General features: G+C 40.7%; 1 protein-coding gene across 3 annotated transcripts in view; it reads left to right on the top strand.

Moving 5' to 3' along the window:
* Positions 1-26,198, top strand: part of LNX1 (ligand of numb-protein X 1) — a 68,686-nt gene that overhangs the window by 25,251 nt on the left and 17,237 nt on the right. For all 3 annotated transcript variants that reach the window (XM_032686004.1, XM_032686005.1, XM_032686007.1), the window contains 4 exons: positions 9,194-9,435; positions 11,031-11,186; positions 19,901-20,103; positions 22,766-23,137. In XM_032686004.1, the coding sequence (XP_032541895.1) occupies positions 9,194-9,435; positions 11,031-11,186; positions 19,901-20,103; positions 22,766-23,137 (973 nt within the window). The remainder of the gene's footprint in view (positions 1-9,193; positions 9,436-11,030; positions 11,187-19,900; positions 20,104-22,765; positions 23,138-26,198) is intronic.

Here is a 26,198-nt window from a genome sequence, read left to right as displayed (position 1 = left end):
TAGTAGGAGGGGAACACAATGCTGAGATACTGAGTTCCAAGAGACTAGTTATACCTGTTGAATATAATCCAGTGATCAAAACACAGAACAATAATCATGAAAAGCACATGAATCAACAGACTGAATGCTTATTCTTAATGTTAATTATATGTGTACCTGAATAATTTGAAAAATGTGGCATATTGGATTGTGTGGTACTATGAAGAACAGCATTGCAATGGCTTAAGAATTTCTTTTTCCCTGCACTTGTTATTTTTGTCACAGATAACTTGATTTTAGCAGCATTAATATTTTTTGAGCTTTTGTGTATATATGCTGTGATTTTCCTTAGGTTCATCTTTTTTAGTTAGTGTTCTAAATGAGGAATATTTTAAGTGATCACTGCAGCCTCATTATGTACAGTCTGAATTCCTACTGTAAAAAGGTTGTGTTATTATTATTAGTATAAGGCAAAATCAGTGGTCAATATTGCCAGCAGAGTGCTAGTGCTGTTCTTTGAGTGGTCTTGGGTGGGCTTGAAAAGCAGATACGAAGCTGAAAGCTGCTGATGGCAGGTCTTACGTTGCTTTCCAAATACCCAGCTGACACATATTGCTCATGATTGCTCCCTTGTGCACAACTTCAGTAGATAAAAGAATGTACAAATATTGAGAAGTACCCAAACTTTTCATGAAGGAACCTCTCAAGGGTCTTTTTAATTTGTATTCTCACTTTCTCTTGGAACAACATTCAAGTTTTACTCTTCTTCAAGAGTGGTGAAGGTTGGAGGCTTTAGGTATGTTTTATAGATAATGATGCCATTATGGAAGGCGATGAAAGAACCTGGTAAATTTTTCATCAAGCTCCACTTTTGCTGAAGTCAAGAGGAGGTTCCAGTGCTTTAATACAACACTTGAACAGGATTAGTGGGTTTAAATGATGTGTTATATGTTGAATGCTATAAGTTCTATAAGCCATTGGCGAGGTTTACAGGCTCTTACCAGCTCAAAAATGCTAGTTCCACGTGTCTTATTTTTCTCTCTTATTTTGCTCTGAGTCTCCTAACCAGTTACTCATAGATTCCTTGCTGTGTCACTAACAGAGCACCTACCAAGAATTAGAGATAGTGTGCTGCCTCTCTGTTTTCCTTGTTTGTGTCAGCTGGTGTGAGTAGATTGCATGAGATATGTAGATCACTCTTAGGGAACTTCAGTCTTTAATTAAGTTCAGTATAAATAAATACAGCTCTTGTTTTGCCTCACACAAAATCACTCTGGTTCTGTACTTCTGACCGGTAACTTCCTTGTGATGACAAATGTTTGTTTATAGTAATCTAGGAGCAAATACTAGGCTGGCTGCAGTCTTTCACCCTGGTTAACTCCTCACTTTTGTTGCTCAATGTCTGTTTGTGTTTTATGAGCATTACATTTAAAGGCAACATTGGAAAAGAGAGAAGCTCTAGGAGCAACTCAAGGCTATGCCTTATGTGAGCAGTGGGAACAGGCTACTAGTATGCCTTTGAGCATTCTGAGAGCATTTGTGACTTGGACACAGGTGGGGAAGGGGCAACAGAAGGCGAAGCCACAAAGTCAGTTGTGAATATTGGCTTCTATAAAGTAGTGGTTATGTTATGCAAACACAGAAGGTGTGCTAACCCATAAAAAAGAGCTGTCATTTCCAGCCTGGCTACTGACTTGCCCATCTCAGCTCTCTCTAGCAATTTACAATTCCATTCTCCTCTATGTTAGATAGCTGCAATTTTTTGGAATATTTTTAAGACAAGAACTTGAAACGATAATTGAACCTTGAAGAGAAATCAGTACAGTTGTAGTTTCAAAATCATCAGTGACAGAATAAGTGTCAGGAGAGAAAGAGAACATGATCTGGACCAACAATTTGTACATAGTCCCAACAACAACTGGGATCGTTGCACAATAATTCCAGACATGATTTTTGCCCACAATTGCAGCCAACTAGTATTGTTTACCTATTTCTTACAATTCCCTGTTCCCATGATAGATGTTAATGGTCCTTTTAAAAGATTTCATAATAGATGCTGATGATGCTGGTTGAAATACAAATTTCTGAGTTTTAAAGAGAAGGGGGAAAAAAGCTTAAACCACATGTTACATGACACTTTGGTAGCATGTATATGAAGTTAAAACTCTACGATTTATTTAAGATTAAGAATGTGTTCCAAGTTCTTTCAGCTCTGCTGAAATCTAGTAGGAAATGTGGAGATTCCTCTTTTCTCTTGGTATGATCAGTCAAATTTGAAATAGGGATTTGGTTTCCATTGAATGTTTTTTCAGTTTGTGCCTGGCACCAACTCTGTCCGTTGGTAGTTTTGGAAACTGTGGGGTCTGAACTCTGAACTGCAGTTCCATTCTTCATCAATGCAAAATACTTTCAAGGGCCTGTACCAAAATCACTAGCCATGCTTACTCCTTCTCCTCAGCAAACAAATCACAGAAATGGGAATATGTCACTGTAGCTGAGGACCAAATTGTAATTATAAAAAATGATCCATATTTATTTTCCTCATATGCTTAGAAAACCTTACTTTTTAAAATCTATGGGAACTGTGACTCGTTTGTCTAGTGGTGGACCCAAATTTATACAGAGCAGCTGATGTGGAAATGTAAGTATACAAATACTCTTGCTCACGTTCCTTATATAATGCACAAATATATTTTGTTTGACAGCATCTTAGTGCAAAAGCATTGTGAAAATGACAGCCCTTCCCTGGGGTCAGATCTTTACAGACAGGACAAAGCACAACTTTAGGCTTTGCTAGTAAGGTAGTTCCAGAGTTTACTGAATTGTGATGTCTTCATTAATACCAAAAAGTGTGGAAAAAAACCTTGGGAAACCATAACAGGAATAGGCAGAAATTAAACTGAAAAAGATAGGTATTTGAGAGGTTTTTCCTATATTGTGGGAAATTATTTAAGCTTAATAACTTTAGCTTAAAGAAATAAATATTATGAGGAACTTTATAAATATTTGTAGAGTAATAAAGCAGAAATATAGAACCACTAAATCTACTCTGTGTTTATACTATAGCAAAGGCCCCTGGCTGACAATAGAAAGCAAATAACATGAGAAAATCTCTCTGACAACTAGGCAGATAAGCCATTTGCCTCATCTTAGCTTCTATCATATCTATCTCTGTGCTGACACCAAAAAGAGCAGTGTTTATGGAAGCGTAGGAATCCTCAACCCTCTGGAGGCAGCAGGGCTCATGCCACTGGCCCATGCTACCCTCCAAAGTAGCCCTGATGCCCCAGGTGTCAGGCAGCTGTCTCTAAAAGCCTTTTGTTTATAGGGTTATTGAAATGAAAGAGCAGTAGTAACTGGAACAATTTCCCACTTAAGATGGCAAGCCTTTGACACTGAGAGATCATCAGGGACAGGATACCCAAGTGCATCAATGCCAGGGTACAGAGGGCACAGAACAGCAGTGGTAAGCACTTGGAAATGTTGCTGGCATTATGGAATTCAAGTGCAGGTGCAGAGAACAGCTTGTTTCTAGTTGCGTGCTTAGATATGTTTTTTGCAGCCTGTCTTTCAGCAAGTGTCCACTGGAAACTGTAATCCAGGACTTTAAACTTTGCTTATTAGATGGTTCATTCCCTTCTTTATCAATATTTAGGAATGTTTAATGCAGGGAGGACCTTTCTAGACATAGCTGGTGATTACAGTAGCTTGAGGAATGCTCTTGATATTCTTTAAGAAAAGCAGAAAAAGCGAATGCATTAAAAAAAATTAGATACTTCTTTATGAAGCTTTTTTTCATATGCAGCATTCACATAGTGGTAATTCCTTGCAAGAACTCAGAATTATCAAGGAGAAATCATTGATGTTAAGCATTCAGTTCCAGGATGGATTTCCCTATATAGCAAACAAAACAAGAAAAAAAAAAAAAAGAAAGAAAAAAAGAGAAATTTTGCACATAGGATGAGGATTCACAGAACCCAGTTTTCTGAGCAAGGATGATATAACATCATTGGGTGCAAACAGCAGTAGCATAGTGGTCACCTTCACTGCTGAAGACATTGGTGTCTCTGGCCTCTTCAGCACCCATATAGTTGGTCCTGATGGGGACTGTGCATTTGGTGCATTTTAGCTTAGATCTGTAACATGGGATTTGGTTGGAGTTTAGATGCCTTGCTCCTTTCTCATTTTTGGCTACATTTCCTGGTGCAGAGTTGGCGAAAGTAAGATCAGAAGAAGGATGTCATCCCTATCTGAGAGCTGATCAAGTCACTTCACTTCCTCATGATGGAGTTTTAGAAAATTTTAGAGTTTAGGCATTTGGCCTGAAATCCATGTGGTGGGTATTTGGGTTGTGTCAGTCACTGCTGATGTACACATGGTGAGAATGGTTCCCGTGGGGCAGGAATTGTCAACACCTTCTTGTGAGTCAGGCTCTCCAGTTCAAGCCCCCCCCTCCTTTCTTCCCAGGCACAGCAGGAGCCTCTCACCAGGGTCTCACAAGTGAGGTTAATCAGCACCAGGTTATCCAGGACACTCCTAGCTGATCAGCTTTGGTTGCTCCCTCAGCCTTTCCACTGAATCAGTTCAGGGGTGCCAGAGCAGTCGGGAGCATTTGTGTGATGGGGGTAAGATACACACTGTTGGTACTTTGGATCCCAGCTTGTGTCCAGCCCAAATTACACAGGGATGAGGCTGCTTGCAGTGAGAACATAGCTGAAACATACTTGTCTACTCTGATCAGGGTTTAGTTTTGGATCAGCACTGACAGCCCATTATGCAGTATTTTCTTCTGCTGGGCAATCGTAAGTGCTTTGTATACATTATTTTTAATTTCATTCAGACAATATGTCCACGGCTGCTGTACTAAAGCAAAATAGCTCCAAAATATGAGTGTGCTGGAAGTGAGGTTGGGAAAGCACCACTGAAACTGAGCAGGGAGGGTTCCTGCTCTGTTTATTTGTGTCAGACCTGGCTCACAGGTACTGTGACTCTTTAGATTCACTTTTTTCCCCTGTTTCATACCCAGGCAAGTCCGAGACAGGAAGAAAGAGGGATAGCCTGTGAAGTGACACAGGAAGCAGGGCATTTTTAAGAAAAAATGCATTATAAGTCATGGAATCATAGAACAGTTTGGGTTGAAGGGACCTTAAATATCATCTAGTTCCAATCCCCTTCCATGGGCAAATGCATACATATTTTTTATCTGTGGTATTGTTTCATTTCAATCCCTAGAAGAGAAGCGAAAAAATCCATGCAGTTGTCCTTGCTTATGTTTTGGCTTTACATTTTGTCCCTGTGTCAGCCTGGGTAATTGAAATCCTTGAGGTCAACCTCACTTTCAGTCCTTCCTTTGCTGTGCAAGTCAGGGATGCTGCAAGGAAAAATCTGTTTTCAAACCACTGTTTTGATTTGAATTTCAAATGATGTGAATATGTTTCTTTTGGCCTTGAGTTTAACTGAAGGTTGTTTTTATGAATTGTAGGACCAAGTTAAGGCAGCCATGGTGTTTTGGATTTCCTTGCTCCAGCACTTTGGATGTGCTGCTCCTGAAGCCTGGAGTGCAAAGCCTCCCTTGCATGTGGAGCAGGGTGCAGAGCAAAGATTGCCCTGTGGCTGCCAGTGTTGATACTAGCCAGAATTGCAGTCCTGGTTGAAGTTTCAGGAGCCACCACTGCTCTCCACTGCCTAGTGGTTAGCTTGTGTGGCCAGAATTTCAGACAGCACATTTCTGCTTCATAAAAGAGGCTATGCAAACAGAAGAAGCTATTTTCTCAATTTCCTGTATGCACCTAGTGACACTACCTTAATGACATGAACTGCACAACACACATTATTAATGTCTGTTTATCTCTCTCGAGTTTGGCCTTCAAATTGTTTCAGTATCATACAGCTGTATGGATGTACTTGCTGTCCAGTGCGACTGAGAAGGAACATAAATCTGTAGTTCACCTTGGCCTGCAGACGGAGTTGGGTTCACTTTCTGACAGGCCTGTGTTAATCAGGTATCCTGCTCCTCCAGCTGTAAATCAGGCATTGTGATTAATAATCACAATGAGAGAGCTAATTAGTACTGGCATGTAGCTGTTTTATGGATTCCTCTTTTCTGGGAGCCAAATCCAACCATATGGAAAAATGTAGCTGAGACACTATAAATATGATTCCACTTAGACAGTAATTTCTTCTGTTTTCTGTTATCACAGCAGTGTCAGCATAAGCAAAACAATGAAAGTGAAGAGATGCCGTTGCAGATTTTATTACAAGTTTGAGGTCTTGGGACTTTTTTTTCTTCTTCAAGGACACTGTGTTAATCCGAAGAAAGCAGGCTTGATTTGTATTCATTTATGCCTGCCACAATTATTTAAGAAATAGCTTCAGTGCTCACACTTGAAGAGCTTCGGTTCTCTTTTAACTATTTCTGGCAGAGTCAGAAAGATATGCTTTGTGCTTTGTGTCATGACAACTTGTCTTCTCCAATAAGCCACATCTTAAACTGTGTCAGTCCTCTCTACATTCAAAGTAACTGTCTTCTGTTCATTGCTGTTGGATTGATGCTGTTGACTGAGTGTCTGCAGTGCAGCCAGCAGCAGCAAGTGAGGATTTCCACAGAAAGTGAAGTCTTTAGTAGTAAAGTGCAGATGGGCACCAGGCAGTGGTTGAATCTAGATAGCTGGGAATCGTTGGGCAGAGCCACTTCTGATCTTCATGTTGATCTTCATAGAACCCACAAAATATAAAAAATCATCTGCATTTGAGAATCCATTCACAAGGCTGCTGTTCTAATATCGGCTACTGAAACTTTACTGGCATGGTGAAAGCAGAGGCAAATGAAATAAAATGTAGAGGAGTAGGAATATCTCTTATACTCTAAATCTTTGCAGGATCACCGTAAAGCAGAGACTGTCTTCTGAGAACAACAAACAGTTCTCCCCAAAGCCAGTTCTTTGTGTTCACTTTGTTGTGTTGTGGTTTTAGACTTTTTTTAAACTATTTTATTGAAAATTACTAGGCTGGTTCAGCAAATGTGACTTGACTGCAAGTGGAAGATGTCAAGGATGGGTTTCCAAAATGCTGCATTGGAGAAGTTTAGATAAGCAGCAAGAGGGAAAGGCCTTTGTGCTTCTGCTTCTTGTGAAATCTAAAGGAGAGCAACCTGCCACGATGTAGGATTCTGGGGGAGTGAGGAAGTCACACCCCATTTTCTGGAAGGAATAGAAAAATACCTGCTGCAGGAGAGGCAGGAGAGCTCTTCCTTTCTGGTTTACATAATTATTTTTGCAGTCTTACCTTGCAACAGGTGCCTCAAATAGTTTCTTTCAGTCTTTTGCAATAGTTGACCAACCTTCTCTTCCATAAGAGTATTTTCTAGTGAGATTCCTCATTTTGCTTGTGTAAGGTTTCAGAAATAAATTCTGTTACAGCCATTCCCATCCAAGCCTTAAAGTATATACAAAGCCCTGTGTCAATATGACACAGTTTGCTTTAGGGCTTTTTCCCCTCTTTAAGATGAACATTGTCAGAAGTGGTATGAGGTGAATGATGGTAAATCATAATTTAGTGCCAAAAAAGGTTTTTCAATTGTCTCATCAAAAGCCAATACCATAGGAGAAATTAAACTGCTGCTCTAAAGCTAATACAGAGAGCTCTGTGACTTCTTCTTTCTTGCTGTCCCAGAAACTGCTTCCATAAATCATTTCTCTTCCAAGGCTTCTGTTCAGTGTACTACTTCTTTTCGTGACACTTAACCCACTAGCATTGTGTACTGCATGTATTATGCATTGCCTTTTGTGCATGCCATATATTACGAAGAGCTTTCTATCCCTAAGGGTTTCTACATCTATTTCTGTGAGTTTGCCCTACAGGGCACTTTCATGAAAGTCATCAGTTAGCCTTTGCTATGAAGAAAGAGATAATAGTAACTGAAAGTAGGTCAAGATCATTAGATTATGATTAAAAGGCAGATTTTTTTTTTCTAATGCAGTGAATGTGGTTCTAGTGGGTGGGCACTGGGCAGAAGAGGTGCTGGAAAAAAGTCACAGGTGCTGTGTCCTTGGCCACTCTGTATTTTCAGTTATTTTATAGCTTTTGTTGAATACTGACTCATAAAGAGTACAGTGACCTTCAATTTCATTCTAGCGACTTTCTTTAATGCATCTTAAAAAAGAAATGCCACACATGGTCCTGCCTTCACGGTCTAGGATTAATCTAGAGCAGATAGTTGGTGCCACCAGTAAGTTGGTTTCAAAGCAGGCTTGTAATTTGCCTCTTATAATGCTTTATCTTCAGCTTTTTTGGGAACATGCATGTCCACCACAAACAGAGGATTTTGTCACTGTGGAGATCGAGTTAGGATTTAGGATTTGGATTTTCCTTCAGAAGTATTTTAGGACCTGCCTTGAGCTCCTCAAGCTGATGAAATCCCAGGTTGACCTTGGTCTGAGGTCTGAGGACCTACTCTCAGTACCTTGGTGGGAGCCCTGCACTCCCTCCTTGTCACTGGTGGGGCTGCAGAGGAAGTGGGACACACCTACCACCTCTTGCACCTCTTCCTCTGTCAAGGCACTGACCTGTTTATTTTAGTGTCTCAGTTGAGCTGGAATAGCATTGCTGGCAACCTCATCTCTGTGGCTGATTTTGAAAACAGTTCCCCAGGTGCAATTCAAGTAGTAAATGCTCTGTATGGGCACCTTATGGGAAGTGGATTCCTGAAGCTCTCAAGTGTTGAGCTCCCACCTGCAGCTTTCCCTTCATTGATTGCACTGGTCTCTACAGACCACCTTACTGTGCTTCAGGTGTGACTGCCTTGGTGACTGGGAGGGTTTTTCTGGGTGCAGGACTGAGTAAAGCACCTTTTATTTCATCAGCCTCTGATTTAATTAGCCTCCTGCTGTTCCTGTTGTCCTGCATCTGCAGTAACTGTTTATACATGTGAGACTACATGCCAGACTGTGGCTCTCTATTTTTCCTTGACCAGCAGTAGTCTTTCTGTGTAAGATGTTAACTCAGCTCCTTTGAAGGACAGATTTCCTTCTTTTTGATTCTGTGTAACATGACAGGGTTGGCATTTTTCCCTCTTGTTAATCATCCATATTTCACTGGTCACCACAATCATCACAGTTTGTACTCCAAGTGATTCCTTGACACCAGATAATTTCCATAAGTATTCAGCATTTAAATGCAACTTGCTATCGTGTCTCTTTTCCTCACTTCTCCTTAGATGTAAAGGAGCATCTCACTATGGCCTTACCAAGGAACGGAAGAGGCGTTCCCAAGACTGCTCTCCAGACCATGGCTCCAGCTTAGCGGTAGCTGCCCTGGGCCCTGAGCTCTCAGCAGCGGCGGCCATCGCCTTAATGACAGATGAGCCAGGGCTGGTGAACCCGGCCTTCAGCCCCACCTCAGAGGACAGCCAGCTGGGCAGCAGCCCCGGAGACCTGCACCGCAGCAACCGAAACAGAAGTAAGAACTAAAAAGGTGGCTTCAGAACCTGGTGGCCTCTTTCAACATTGATTTTTCTGTGAAATATAGGTTGTTGGAGGATTTAGAAAAAAAAAAAGGGGGGGGGGGGAATATCAAAAACTTTCATTTTACATGGTATATCCAGTTGTGTACTCAGTGAGCAAATAGATTTGAGTTGAAAACAAAATGGCTTGGCCAGGGGCAGCATCAAGCTGAAGATAGACTAGCTGTACACATGCAAACTGCAAGTCTTAAGAAAGATTATTTAGGCAAGTCAGCTCAGTTGGAAGATTAAATGTTATGTATGATGTGCTGGGGAGATGGTGTAACTGTGTAACGGCTTCACCAGAGCATGGTGAAGGTAACCCCCATGGACATGGGCACCAACCCAAAAGCCTGTTTGGAACTGTGTTTGGCAGTTGCCAAGTATTTGTAGGAAAAATACACCTTAAGAATTGCCTTAGGATCTTGGGAGATGTCTGCCAGCTTCTCAGGAAGGTGCAGCTCGGAAGAGCTGGTCCTGCTGAAATAACCACAGTCAGCAACAAGTTGCATCAGGAAATCTTGCCTTGATCTTTCACCCTGTGACACTGCACCCACCTCTGATGAGTGTCATAATTGAAAAGCATGTCCTGCCACACACAGAAGTGTTAACTGTGAGTTCAAACTGCGTATTTGAGGATTCTGAAGCCAAAATGGATAGCCCACCTTGTTGGACCAGTTGTGTCTTGAGAGAATTGATGAAGGGCTGAAGAACGACTAGAAAACGAGCAGTGCTTTCTTCTTGTGTGCATGGAGCTGGAGGGGCGAGGAAAGGGAAAATGCAAGAAGAGAACTCCAGAATCTCAATAAATCCTGTCAGTTTTATTGAGTTTAGAGGCCACAGTCTGGTTTAAAGGAATGTTGTACTATTAGATTACAATGTTTGGCTAGCATGCAGAGCTGAAAGAGACAGAACAGCAACTGCCGTAAAGATGTCTTTAGCAGGATGGAAAAGAGCAACATGTTTTGAAAGTATTATGACTTTACTTTTGTACTGCTTTACCCAGGTCAGAATATGTGACATATTTGATCCCTCCTACCTGATAATCCTTGAATTTTTGACATGAAATTGTTGGCAATCGTTGGTCGCTTTGGAAGCCTTGCAAGGTTTTGAGGCAGTAGAGGTAGTGGGGATTTTTTCAAGAAGAGTTTTTAACAACTTCCAGCCTTTTTTTTGTCACACTTGTATAGCTTGGGAAAGGCAGTGCTTCTTCCTTTTACTTGCATTTTTCACAGGATTGATGCTGAGATTTTGTCTTGGCAGAGGATTATTCTTTCTAAGGCTACCACATACACAGAAGATGTCTCTTTGTGGCTGGCAAAACAGACAGGGAAGGAGGCAATTCCAGGATGTGGAACTGAGGTAGGGTAATTGTACCCAAATTTGTGTGGGTGCAGCCTTAGAGTATCAGCAGGACTCAGGTGGGAAGGTGAAGTGCAGGCAGCCCTGCTGTTGATGTTATAGCCCATCATATGCCAAGGGCTGCAGAAATGCTATGGTTCTATCCCAGAACTGCTGAACTGTATTGATTTGTTTTTTCCTGCTGTTGCAGCTCGACACTTTGAACGTTCCACTATAAGAAGCAGATCTTTTAAAAAAATAAACAAGGCGTTCAGTGTTCTTCGAAGGACAAAAAGTGGAAGTGCTGTTTCCAACCAGACTGACCGTGAAAGGGAAACTGTTGGAAACTCTGCTGCTGGAGAGGAAGGTAATGCTTTGTTCTCCTTGTGTTATCACTTAAAATGGGGTAGGGGATCCTATCCACATGGGAACCGGATGTCCATGACTGACATGCCTTTCATGTGGTGGACTGTGTGTGATTAAAAAAAAAACAAACCAGAAAACTCAATCTTTCCTTATTTTTTTTATTTAAAAAGATGTGACTAGCAGGCAGGACCGTTGCTGGGATGTGTGGCACCTCATGTAGGGCTGTTCTGGTAACAGCCTGAATGCTACAGCCAGTCCAGTATCTAGCACACGGGATGTGGGATCTGATGTCTAGGATCTATTACTGGAGCTGTCATTGACTTGCTCTGTAATTTTGTTCAAGTCTTCATCAGCATGTGCCTGTCCCCCTAAAGTAAATGGATCACAATGATCATACTTTATAGGAAGTTAATAAGTTTTGGCTAATGTTTACGAAGCACTAGGAATTCCCATTGGGAGGATGGTATGAAAGTGCAAAGTACTGTAATTATTCCAGCATTTCTGTGGGATCCTTGGTGACAGACTTGTATTACCCAACTCAGGCTGGTGATGAGGTAAGAATGCTCTGCTCTTAAACAGGGGGAGAGGCAAGTTTGCCTCATGCATGTCAGGGATGAGGAGTCTGGCAGGCAGTAACACTTAACATTTGACATTCTCAAAGCAATAAGCAAATGTTACTAATCACTCTGGACCATAATTATAAAACCAACATTGGCATTCAAGCATCAGTAGGATGTGATGAATGAGTGGGAATCATTGCCTTAATCAAGGTCTTCAGTGACCTTATTATTCCTTTGCTTGAGACCTCAGGAACTCATGTCTCTTCCCAGACCAAATGTCCAGGATACAGGCTTTAAGTCAAAATATCTAACTTCCCTTTGCTCTGTATTCAAGTTCTCATTGAAACCCATACAGAATAAGGACAAAAGGCCACCAAATGCTACTTCTAAGCATCATTGTTCCTGAAGTGGTGAATTGGGGAACCATGTTCAGTATTCTGCTTTATTTGCTTATTCTTTCAGGAGAATTTCACTATGTTACTGTGTTCATGGTACTTACTCTCCTATCTCACATACTTGCTGATGTAGCCAAAATAATACCTGGTTATTCAAAACTGTGAACCTTTTCCATTAAAGGAATGTGAATATCCTCCTTGACCTGGAAACATTATTAATAACTTTACTGTCCCAAATATTTTATTATTTTTCCCCAAGTAAAATTTTGCAAATAAGTTGTTTATATCTCTATGTAGGCAGACAGGTATATTTCTCATTCCCACGCAACTCTTCAATCCACTGTAAGCAAAAGTTTGCCTTTCTTCAGAAGGAGTGGAATTCTGCATGTCCCAAGTCCATACTTTTGAAAAAACACCTCTTCAGGATGGGATACAGTGATTTTAATGACTGCTTTGTGCCTAGGCATATAGTTGACATTAGTAACTCTTCCACTGAAAGCTTGGTTTCATGTCCAGAGTGTGTGGATGATCTGGATGTCAACAGCACCTATGCAGTAGCCCAGTGTAGTCCAGACATTAACAGAAAGGAGGGTGTGTAAGATGACACTGGCCTTTACATTTCCAACAGAATGAAAAGTACTGCTGTCTCAATTTTAAGGAACATATAATGGGGCCCTGAAGTGGCAATCACTCCAGGGTCCCACTGACAGTATCAAGGTTGTCCATTCTCTCCTTGGCTCTGCTTGCGGTTTCATTCCTCTGTACCAAGCATGACTGTAAACTTGCAAATGTATTTGGCTGCACTGGAAAAACCAGGTAGGCATGTAATTACTTAATAAGCAGTTACTCTTAACTATGAGATCACAGAAGCTGGGTACCTAAATTACTTTATTAACTACATTTACAAAGGATGCATTTTGATTACACAGTTCTGGAATTTAATCTTAAAAAGATGCAAGCAAATAACTTGCAGCAATACAACTTGAACAAAAATCTCTATTCAGTTCTTTGCAACAGGTGCTTTGTGTAATGTCATTTCAAAGGCTCTCTCTGTTTCTTCTTGTTGGAGGAGGAAATAAATGTACTTCTTTCTGTAGCAGTTATCCTGACAGCTGGAGGCTGGTTTTTTTCTCCAGCTTGTATATGTTCCTCTTTTATTTATTTTTTTTAAATCCTCAGTTGCTCTGAGCAGTCTGCTGTTGGACTTCTGATTAGAGCTGTTGGTCAGTCTTTAGGGATAGCTACGGTATGCTCTGCCCTGTGCTTGCTGAAGCTGTGGTCCTAACCCATTGAAGAAAAGGCAGCCCCATGTCTCTCTCTCCCCAGTGCCACTCCACTCTCCTGGGCATGCTTCTGTCGTGGTGAATGGAGATGGTTCCTGACCTCAGAGGTCCACACACCCAGTGTGAAAGCTGCTGCTGCCTTTCCTGAGGTTTCACAGGTTCATGTCTGGGACCACCTGAGACCACAACTCAGCCGTGCCTCATTGCTCGAGGAGATTGGACAGCACTCCGCCAACTTTCCTCACCAAGCTTAGTCAGTGTGTGTGCACAGTAAAGCTGTGACTATGCCAGCCTCACAGTGGGCACAGAGTGATATGTACCCTTCTTGCTGATAACTTCTTATTGATAAAGGAGCTGTCAGATCATCTGGCAAAGCTCAAAGTTCATCTGACCCCAGTTTTCAGAATTTCCTCATCTTAGTTCAGATGTCTCTGTTTGATCTGTGTTTTGCCCGTATTTCAGTCAAGGGAGCTCTGAGAATGAAAACCATAATGAGTATCTATGTATTGACCTTCAGCATTCCACTGCAGTGTGTGTAGGTGCCTTTAATCTGAAGCTACTATGGTTTTTGGGCCAATGCTCAGTTGCAATATGACTGTGAGAATGCAAGACAAACTAATCATTTCTGATGTGGGAGAAAAAATATTCAAATTCTGCTTAACTTGAAGCTGAATGCAGTACTGGTTTTGGAAAACCCCTTTGATACCTACAGACATTGAAAAATATGATGTATAATGTCAACTGTGTTTCTGTTATAATTACAGCAGAGAAATAGTTACAGTCTAATGTTATCTTATACCTGGAGCTGGTAGCAGTTCTGCACTGTGAAGATTACTTCACTATTTATGTTTCTAGTCTGTGGTTTGATCTGTTTAATCAGTTATATGTGCTTATTTTAAATTTAAATTATTCAGGCTTACTTTGTTCCTCTGTTTAAATGTTTTTGTGGCATTTTCAGCAGAGAATTAAATGTCCAAACCAAATAAAATGTTAGATGCGAATGAGAAGTGCAAACACTGATGAGAAAATATTTGAGGGAAGGAGTTGTTAAGATTTTCTCATTTTTAATAATTTGGTGTTTATCAATAACCCATGCAAAAACAATATTTTTCTGTAGTGCAGCACCCAAGCTTGTGATGTCTACCTAAGAGTAATTTTATTAATAGCACTTGCAGCTACAAATAGCTTTCCAGGACTGAAATTCAGAAAGTTTAAAAGAGGTGGTTTTATTCTGAGACGTGAGGGAAGGTGACAGGGACATGCTTATGGCACTGATGCATTTAAGATGTAATATCCTCTGACTGGATCTAGTAGTGTAAATGACCTTGACAATCTACTTAAATGATGAAATATCTCCAAGCAAAGACTGCTCCAGCTTTGCTATGCTTATTTGTATCATTGTGCTCTTACTTTGGCATTACACTTTTAATTCACTTCCAAGAAAGATTATAAAAAAATATATTCTTTACTTAAACTGATCTACAAACCAGCTTGCAAACCAGCTAATGTTTTAGGAGGAAAGAATTTGCAGATGCAACTGAAAAAACCTCTATACAATTTTACATTAAAGGAGAGCTGTGTTTCTGGCTTTCAAAAACATTGATTAGTTCCATTTTGCAGTCAAGCCATTGTAAAAGAAATTGAATTTATGATTGCTTGAGGATGACAAATGTTTTTCAAAGTCAAACTCATTCTTAGTCTCGTGGTAGGTGCAGTTCTACCACCTGTTATTGCTTTGCAGCAGTAAAGACCAAGGCAGCCCCAGCAGGCGCTGGCAAGACCACAGAACAGTTCAGTTCAGTGGGAAGCCTGTTGTATTTTTTTATATATATATATATATATATATGTATATATATACACATACATATATATGATAGATAGATGGATAGATATGCTTCAATGTTTGGAAAAGTACATGAAGAAAAAGAAGGTAAGTGAAACACACATGGTATCAAGCATTTCATTGCATTAAGGCTCTCTATGTGCAGAAAAGAAAGTGGTTTATTGCACCCCAGTACAAGACAGTGCAGCCCAACTTCTGTCTCAGGAAGGCTGCACCCCACAGAAATGCCACACTGTTTCTGTTTTTCCTAGATTTGATTCAGTTGCGGTTCTCATTTCCCAGAACAGCTGTACAGAACTGGTTCAAAGTACTCTGCTCTGGAACGATGAGCCAGGCAATTTCCAAAAGAAAGGGGTTGTCTCTGTAGCATTTCCTCTACTGCAGACTGATAAATTTTCCTACTGTAAATAAGAGAGCCATAACTCTTTTGAGACACATTCAGCTCTACAGCAGTTTAATTTTAGTTATTTTGGGGCTCCTTTGTTGAGAGGAATGTCCAGAAGGAAGAAGAGATGTTAGAACTGGCATCACCTTCTACCTGCCCCCTCTATCAGAGCAGCCTCCCTGGAGAATTAATGGAAGGCATTAAATCAAAATGATGGCAAACCACTGGGAGAATGAAACACTGCATGAAAATCCATTGGGAAGGAAGTGTTGCAGAATAAAGTGCGAGGGCATGTGACATTCAGAGACACAAGAATTTTCCTACAATAGGTTACACAAGCTTCATTTAAATTCTGGTGTCCAGATGCTGGGAAGCATGAGTGTGTGTCCCTGCAGACAGCATTATTTGTGGTGATGGGCTGGCATCTCACATCAGTCAGGCCTTCTGATCTAAATGAGGACTTGCAAACACAGACACAAGTTTTGTTTACAGTGACCTTTGATTAATCTGGACTCAAGAGTCACAGCAAACCTTACACAGTGCTTTGTTGTACTGAATACCAGGAATGAAGACAGAGGTTACACTCATGGCCGCACTATCGGAGGGAACGTGGTACGCATAGAAGTCAGCTGAAACCTGAGCACTGAAGGAACACTATCATTAAATGTTATAAACTGTGGGGATAAAATATTAAGCATAGTTAAAATTTTGTAGTACTATCTCATAGCCACTATACTAATGAATGTTTGGTGTCCTACGTTGTGCTTATTTGTTACTGTAATAGGATGTGTGAAAATATAAATAAAATTGCACACTAGTATAAGGGAAATATTTTTTGAGGAAAAAGCCCACACAATCTTTCTGAATGCAGATGACATTTTATTATATTGACAGATTCAGAGTGCTCCATACAACCCCCGGTGACAAAAGCACAACACTCTGTGGGAAAACCTGCAAGAATCACCAAAAATGAGACAGAAAGTCTCCTTTCTAGATTCAGCAGCTCTTCGATATTTAAGGACTGGAAATATAAAATGGTAAAGAAAGGTATGCAATACTCCTGGGTTTTCCGACTCTGGAAAACCTGGCCTAAGATTATGGAGAATACCAATAAGACTGTAAGGGCTGGAAAATGGAGTATGTGAAAAATGATACTCCAGCCTCACAACAGGCTGAGCGGTGCAAGTCCTCAACCCAGTTGGAGTTGAAGACCCTTAAATTGGCCTGCTGAGGCCCCATTCACTGTACACAACCAGGTGCTGAAAAAGGGTCCACCTTTTCTGGATATGGTATAAACATTCAAAAATTCAATTCAAAGACATTGCTTTCTAGACATGGCATCATCTTATAATAGGTGTGGTAGGTTTCAATCAAACTGCACACAGTGTATGCAGGCTGTTTGGTGAAAAATTATTATGAATTCTCTTATTTAAAAGAATGTGTATTTGTGTATTTTATACATTCAGTTTGCCAGATATTACTGTTAGTTTATCAAAATAGACATTGGCCTTTCTTTACAGCAGTCTAGGTTGTTGGCAATACAATGTCTGTATATGTCTGGAACAAAAAGAGGTAAGTCTTCAACGAAGAGAGCAGAAATTAATGGATCATGGAGTTATTTTCGTTGCTTAGCCCATCTGGAGAAAATGGTTCAATTTATTAATTATATGTGATAGAGTGCACAAATCAAATAAAGACAAGAAGTAAGACAGTACAGCCTGCTAACTAAAAAAGAGAAGCATTAGAAATTTGTAAACTGGCAAGAAAAATGTCTTGAGAAGATTTGCTCTGTTGTAGATTGCTCACTTCAGAAGGAAACTAGGCATTAAAAATTCCTCTAAAAGAATCTCCATAAACTCATATTGAAAGTCAGCCAAGTGCCACTGCATGACTTAACAAACCAGTTAAGGCATTGTTCAAGATGCAAAGAAACTTATATAAGTTTATACCCTATGTAAAGATATATGTAAGTCTTGTACAAGTGTAGAGACTTGTTCACTGCCACGTTGCCCTGATTTTGCTCTGGGGTTACAGACTGAAATAACATGAGAGTGTCAATAGCTTGTTCAATGCACAGTTCTCCATGGACAAGAAATGTAACTGGATAATTTCTTTAGAAAAGTTTTCAGATTGAGCTATAGGAAAATGAGTGTCTGAGTCAAAAAGCACAGTTTGTTAGGATGTGAAGTGAGTCATGCAATGGGAAATGGAAGTAGTTCTACTATAGGAATGTTTTGGTCATCTTCAAAATATATATATATATATATATATATATATAAATTTATACTATTTGTGTGCAGAGAAGATCTAGGTATCCAGATTTTCATTTGCATTTTACACATAGCTACCTTTGTAGTCACACTAAGAATGTAAAATTCGCATGCTTATTCTGATGCAGGGATCAGACCGCTAGTGATTTTTGAGGAGTACTTGTATCATCTGACTTAAAGCACCCCACTGAGATGCCAGAGTTAATTGCCTCATTTTTCTTAAGCAGCAGTGCAGAACATTTGGCACTTCCAGGGGTGATTTAACAGTTACAGGGATATTGATTCCTTTGAGTGACTGTGCACTATAAAGGAAGTCAGAGCAAGTGGATCACCAAATTATGCATTTGACTTAGAGGCCTGGATTTAGATCAAGTGAATCCACACTTCAGGCTAGAGAGAACTGAACAAATTATGAGCTGAGCAATAGCATTTAGAAAATAGAAGAGTATGGGGAAAATGAAGCACCTTCCATTCCTGAGCCATTAGTTGCATGCCAAACTTAAGTAAACATGTATTAGTGCAGAAACTGCTATTACAAGAGTATAAACTAAATGAATACTTGGGTATTAGGTTGGTAAAGACTGTGTAGTTATCTAAATAGACTTTTATTGCCTGTCAACTCTTGTAAAACCACAAAGTCGAAGTCTGTGCTACCGGTAGGTGCTTTTTACAGATGTGGAGGAGGACAGCTTCCCACCCCGAAGAGAATATGATCAAAGAAGTGGTAAGGGATGCAACATGGTGTTTCTCAGTATTTTTTCCTGTTCTTTCTTTCCCCTTGCTCTCTCCCAAAAGGCTTTGGTGCCTTGCTGGTTTGTTGCCTGCTAATTCTGTACTAGAAAATATTTATTCTATCTCAGATATTGGTCTGTTAATTTTCATTTTACACTTAACCACTATTCAATAACAATTACTGTACTTTCATTTCTAAAATAGGTTATTGAAAAATACTAGCAGTTAATTTTTTGATTTACAGGTTTTTCATATAAGCACTGGATTGGACCTGCATGCAAAAAATTCAAAAGCTTTCTCTCACCTGTGGGGGATTCAAAATTATTGAAGGCTGACACACCTGTGGTATAAAACTCCCAGGTGCTTTTACTTCAGCTCTGCTCACTGCTGAGTGTGGACCTAGAAGGAAGGAGAGTATTAGTGACATGCTGTGAAATCAAACAGGCCAGTTGGAAAGTGGTGTTTGGAAGAGGATACTCTTATCCAGTGCATTATAAATACAAAAAGACCTCTGCCCACTGTTAGTCCCTCCTCCCTACAGCCAGATTGCCAGGGTCAGCAGTGATCTTTCCCTTCAGGCACTTTGAGCATACTGTAGTTTTAACACAGATACATCACAGTAAGAACCAGTCACTCCTACTTCCTGGAGTTCAGGCAGTGATGAAGGGAGAGGAATCTGGCAGGGAAACTACTGTGTGGTTTGGATTGTCCAAGATATCTTGTCCTTCTGTTAGCTGAAGATAAATAAAATGCTTCCTTGGATATCACAAGCCAAGCACCCAGTCCTCCACTATGGCATCAAAACCAGAGAATAGCCTGGGATGCTACCAGTGAGACAGAGCGTACAGTCCAGCACAGAAGGGATGGATGTTTGTTGAGGTGCCCATGCCCATCTCCTCTACGGCCAGCAAGGAACTGTGGTGTGGTTCTGAGGTGTCTCTGGGGACTAAAAATGTATTTTGTTCCCCTAAAATGTGTAACAGTTTTTAAGTACATTTCATTTGTCTGGATTACATCAAAGGTTTAGGGCTGTGTTTTGTGAGGGGAAAAAAGGAATATATTAATTGTGAAAAGATCCCTTCAAGTCCACTCAGCAAGCATACCTATTCTTTCCTACCCTCTTACTAGAAATTATATCCATGCATAAAACCTAGTTTGGCTAACGGACAGGTACTTGAACTTGTGTCGTGCATATTTCAACAAAGTAAAGCTGTGATGTCAAATAAATACCTTATGTGCATTTCCAGGTTTTCCCAGGTTGTATCACCTGATTCCAGATGGGGAAATTACCTGCATTAAAATCAGCCGTACCGATCCTCATGAAAGTCTGGCCATTAGGATTGTGGGAGGCAGTGAGACCCCCTTGGTTCACATTATTATACAGCATATTTATCGAGATGGGGTAATTGCCAGAGATGGAAGATTGCTGCCTGGAGACATGATACTAAAGGTACAGTACTATGGAGGTACAAGATAAAAATATCCTAACAAAGAATAAGATTAAGTCAATTATAATGATATTTGCAATGTTGCATGCAGAAAGACATTCAGTTCCTCTACATGCTGTAATGATTTCATTAATTTCAACGGTTTTTGAAGTTCATGGATTTGTTTCTGTTTCCTAGTCGCTGACAAGCCACTCTGATTTCTCCTCAAACATGGTAGATCCAAAATGCAATGTAGGACAATAGACTGTCGGCATTTCTGACCCAGTGGTGCAAAAGTTGTTTCTGTCAGTAGAGACTGGGCTTTTTGTCCAGTTTGTTTCCACTGAACTGTGGGCCTAAATCTCAGTTGGTGAGAGTTCCACTGCCTCATATCCCACTTATACCAGGATAGGTGACAGGGGGCTGATGAGTGTTATTTCAGCATCTAGCTCCTCTGTATAATGTGTTCAATACCACAGGAGTGTTAGACACTGCCCACTTTATTTTGTGAGTGTTGCTCCACCAGCAGCCCCAGGTGAAATCTTTAAGAACAACTTGAGTGGTCTCCAGGCATTAGCTGTTGACTGCTATTTCTGCTCCTACTTCTATAGAAATGTACAAGAGATGAACAAGAATTGGGCCAGATGGTTAAAGATCACATATTTTTACATCTTTACATCCCATCAGCAACAGCTTTTGAATGGGAACTGCACTCTCAGTTGCCCCAGTGACTTGGAGTTCAGCAAGGATGGTAAATTATATTAATGCATCAGTCCTTAGACGAATAGAGTGACTACAGAAAATACTAGTTCCTTCCTTGCTTTGATACTTCGATGGTGCGTATTTGGAGTGTACAGGTATATTCACATTGCAAGCCAAAGGTACAGCTGGAGCTCACTCAGGTTTTCCAAATAAGAATGTCTCACATTTGAGAGCAGGCTGCTTTGTTCACTGTAGGCAGGTCATGCTGCCATGGACAGACTGGTGCTGATGCCCAGGCTAACCATTGTGGCATTAGCTGGGATAAGACTACAGGAGCTGGAAGTTGCATGGACTGCAAAGATCTGACATATCTCCGAGTTTTCTTCCAGGTTGGACTCTTGATGTCTATCCCACTGCCTGCTCTGGTATGCCTAGCTGGTAGGGTTAATGAGTAGTTCCCCAAGTCCTACTGACTTTTTCTACTACATATTCCATATGAGTAATTACTAAGGATACAATCCTCTGAAGTTCAGAGCACCACCTATAAGCCACCATGCTTCCCTAGCTTTTGCTGACGCCAGTGGTATCTGAGGACACTTGAGGCATGCCAAGGTTGTGCCATGCCTTCTACTTCATGTCAGACAGACCCTGGCCAAAGAGGTTTCTCGGGATCACAATGTGGGCACACTTCACTGTAGTAGTGTATAAAAATGCCTCTGGATTGCGGTTCTGAGTAGTAGCTGGATAAGTGTCGCTCAGTTGTGCCTTTCATGGAGGCTTTTTGTCCTGGTGCCAGCACGGAGTGGCAGAGTTACTGGCACCACTGAAACAAAACTGTTCCTGCAGGGCACATCCAAACTGCACTATGAAGCTGTGACTGTAGCACGGATGGCCCAGCTCAGCTCTCCCCAGCTGTGGCTCATTGCCCAGGGATTTACCAAGGATTCTTAGGAATTTCAGCCCCATCCTGCTGCAGCTCATGCAGTTCATGGTACCTAAGCTGGCAACTTAAAGTAAGTTGAGGTGTGTCTCTCTGGGTGCAGACGCCCCAGCAGACTGTAGCAGGGACAGCCCCATCATGCCACACTGGCAATCTGCAAAAGCAAACACCAGCCAAATGCTTTTGTCCATGCTGGGGACCATTTCTGTTACATTTTGGAGACATTTCTTAATATTTAAATGGTTCAATCTGTGCAGTGTAAAACTATGTGGAAATAACTTGTCTGATTAGGGTTTTCCAGCCAGCAGTGAGTTACAATCTTGCAACTGGTTTTTATTTAGCAATATAAAGTGCAATGCCTAGTCATTCTTAGACATATGGACATGACAGGATTGACTGGAAGCTCTTTCTTTTCATCATCCAAGTTAAAAAAGTGGTAGTTGTGCAGTTTTACTGTCGTCTGAGTTAAATCTTACCTGGAAAACGCTGAGAAACTTTAAAAGTCTGATTTCTAGTGTGGTAAATCATCATAATTGCTAGTAAATACCCAGGGCATTTAAAGTTCTACTTGAGGTTCTTTTCTGCATTTTAATCAGAGATTCATTACTGGGGAACATTTTTTTTTTTTTACTGTCCCGAGAACAGCTGGGAGATAATGAAGGGGAGAAACAGCAGGAAAGTGGTGTGAGCAAAAGGAAAGGTTGGCAAGGCAATTTGAAATCAGAAGCTAGTGGAATAAAACTAAGATCTATGAAAGGATATTGAAGCTTGGGAAGAACAATAAGAAAGATGGAAAATAACATGTATGTCTGGAGACTATCAGGGAGAAAAGGGAAGAAAAAGGGCAGAAACTGTCTGTACAGCACATCCTTTCCTTGGGGGGAAGGCTGTTCTGCACTGCAAACTTGGCCTCCTGCTTGACACAGTTTGAAATAGCACATGTCGCTTTGTATGAAGACATCTGTGTAAATAGAGCTGCTGTCTCCAGTGCCAGCTCAGAATAGACTGCCTTCCTGCTGCTGATTTACACTTCTCTCTTCCAGGTAAATGGCATGGACATCAAAAATGTGCCTCACAACTATGCCCTGTCAATCCTGAAACAACCCTGCCACGTGCTCCGACTGACAGTGCTCCGAGAGCAGAGGTACCGATGCCGAAACAGCGGACTTTCCCTTGATGCTCACTGCAATAGGGATGACAGTTTCCATGTTGTGCTAAACAAAAGCAGTCCAGATGAGCAACTGGGAATAAAGCTGGTTCGCAAGGCCGATGAGCCGGGGGTATTTATTTTCAACTTGCTGGAAGGTGGCATGGCTGCCCGTGATGGACAGCTTCAGGAGAACGACCGGGTGTTGGCCATCAATGGGCATGACCATCGGTACGGCAGTCCAGAGAGTGCAGCCCAGCTGATACAGGTTTGTCATCACCACTTTGACCACGGTTTTTGAACTGTGCAAAAACCAAGCAGCGTGTTTTCACCATCCATTGCAAAGCAGGGCCAAACATTGTGTGTTTGGGGGAGGGAAGGAGACATTCAAGCTTGGATGGGAATTTACTCCTCTAAAAGCTCCTTGATTTCATTGTGTCTTCAAGGGTGAATGTGGGCATGGACTCTCATGTCTCGTGTAGTGGTGCCTGCTACGATCAGGCTTTGGAACGTACAGATCACTGTAAACATCTCTATCCTCTGAGCATCATCAAAGCGTGATGCCGTCTGCCAAAAGGCATGCCAACCTGCACCCTGGAAGCACTGGGTCCAGTAGGATCCTAACTCCTCCAGCTCAGAAGGAGTCACAGTGCTCTCTGGTGCAGCCCTGGAGCAAACCAGAGTAGCCTAAGGCAATGGATGTTTCAGGATGAACAACACCCTCCCAAACTCAGTGATTTCCCATGGATATGTTTTACAGCTGAAGGTAGTCCATTCCTTATAGGTATTTCTTACCTAAATCCAGCATATAGAAATCCAAATGTTTTGGAAAAATGGATTTGTAGCTCTAGTTTTTATAAATCTCTATTTAGATGCTTGTGGAGAACTAAATGAATGCCTCTGCAATGCACTAAGCAGTCTTAACACAAAACTGTCACAAAAAAAAAAAAAGCCTGTGCCTTTCTTAGCTACAAAATCAGTCAGCTTCTGCCTTATTTCCCCTCCAGAACCATTTTCATTTGTTTTCTTTGTTTACAGACTATGGTTTTCTTTAGAAAACTTCAACATAAAAAGCAAAGCCAAGAATCTTTTGTTGCTTTTATCTCATATTTATAGCACTTATTATACTTGTGCATTTTTAAGTTTCATTTGGAGGCATGTAGAGTGTTCACATATTGAAGAATTTCATGGGCTTCAATAAAAAGATGTCAAATCAGGCTGGCTGCTTCCCCTTTTCTGACAGGTATAATCAGGGTAATATAAGTCGGACTGAAAGAAGCATTCAAATGCATTCATTTTGTGGAAAGGATTCCTCTGTTAGCATAGAATCACAGTTGGTTGTAGCCAACTTTTATTAAGAAGTTTATAGCTTAGGTAAAGAAAATGTCATCCCCTTGCATAATGCCAGTTGTTGAAATTCTGGTCCAGCATCTTTCTGGATTACCTTATGTATCTCACTAACTGGGAGCAGAAGGCAGAAGGGGAAAGGTTTAAATTCTCTGAGGGCAACAAGTCTGGAATGAAAAACTTTCTGAAAAAAATTGTATTCTTGGAACAGTTCTTTATGGCTACAAAATAAGGCAAAACAAGGCTTCATAAGCAAAAAACACATGCAGCCTACAGATGAAATGGAAAAAATTACTAACGAAATAACCATTCACATACAAGTGTTTAAAAACTCAACTAAAGCCCTTATTGGGGTCCAAAAAGTGGATGTTATTCATAATAATGCTTGAAATACACACTACTCCCTGGGAATTTAAACAACATGCCCATCAAAGGGGAGATTCAGATTTCCAAACAGCCAAGATTACATTGCATTGGTCTGAGCTCTATGAATCACATTTGTCTAATGCAAAATTCCCAGAACCTGTGTCTTTTTTGTCATGTTTTTTCATCAATTATCATTTGCCTTTCCTGTTTCCATGTTATGACAGAGAAAAAATGTTATACTGAAGCCACAAATGTTTTGCATTTGCTTCTTACACGAAGGGATATTTCACTGTGTCCTCTGATTTCTCAACAGCAACCTGGCTGTTGAGACCTCAGTGTGTCACTTGCAGTACGTTGAGGTCTTCTGATTTGTTGTGGTGGAAGCTACAAGTACACCATTGGTTTCTTTAAAAACAGAACTAATATTCATTAAAAGGTGGTGGCTTTTAATGTTGGACTTTTACAGTTGGTCTAAGCACAAATGGAAGAACATCAGATTTCTGTGGAATCTGATAGTTTTGACTTTTAAATAATGAATAATTGAGACATATCTTATTCATCAGGCCTATAGCAATTCTACATTAGCATATGTGAAGCAGTTTTTAATCAGTAGATTAGATGTCTGGCTGTTTATAAGCCTAGTCACAAGAACTGAAATGAAGAAAACGTGTAAGTGCTAATTAGGAACGTGCACACATCTAACACGTGGGAGTTTGCTTCTTCCCTTTTGTCACGTCATCTTTAGTCATGGTCTTGTGTCAGAAGTGGCACTTTTAATCTAAATAACATGACATTCCACATCTGTTTTCCATGAGAGTGACAAGAAAAGGAGCAAGGTAACAGGTCAGTGGGTGCTCGTGTGAGCACATCAAGTCAAGCTGCATGGGTTGAGCCAGACTTTACTGACCCCAGATGTTCACCCTCATCTCTCCCTCTTTCCCTTACCGCAGTTCGGAGCACCTGTGGTGGACTCATGAGCCCCTCTTCATCACAACAACTGCTTCTGACAATCACAGGTTGTCATGTGGAGTGTATCCACATTCCATCGTCCCTGTTAGAGATGGGGCAACTTCTGCTGGGAGCAGCACCACTTCCTCTTTTCAATATGCAATTGCCTACTAGAAACCCAGAAGTTGACACCATGTCTCTGCCTTCCTACTTGATTTGCTTTGGCTGTAATACAGATTTCAATTATAGTCGATTGTTTCAGCTATTAGTTGCACTCAGTCTCAAAGCTAATCTCTTTTCTTTAATTCTTGCTTCAGCATAAAATACAGAAAAATAATTGTATAAAAAGCAAGGGGTAAGAAAGAGAGAGGGATCAGAATGAGTCAGTAATGAATATTCTGATCAGTAGAAACATTAATGGCTTTTTATTTGTACGTAAATACAAAAGCTGGTCTTATTGTTTGGATAACTTTTTAAAACACTCTGGACTTCTGAGAAACTACTCAACTTGACTGACCTGGAGACAAATGTGATATTGCAATAGAGACTCTTGTTGAACTTCTGCTAGTTGTTCTATGAGAATTAATCACATTTACAACCTTTCTCTAAATAACCAACTTTGAGGCTTACCATGTGGCAGCAGATGAGTTTTAAAAAGAAGTTGCGTT

This window comes from Chiroxiphia lanceolata, chromosome 4 (genome assembly GCF_009829145.1).
Source record: "Chiroxiphia lanceolata isolate bChiLan1 chromosome 4, bChiLan1.pri, whole genome shotgun sequence".
Classification (NCBI taxonomy): Eukaryota; Metazoa; Chordata; class Aves; order Passeriformes; family Pipridae; genus Chiroxiphia; species Chiroxiphia lanceolata.
This window is presented reverse-complemented; position numbering and strand designations above follow the sequence as displayed.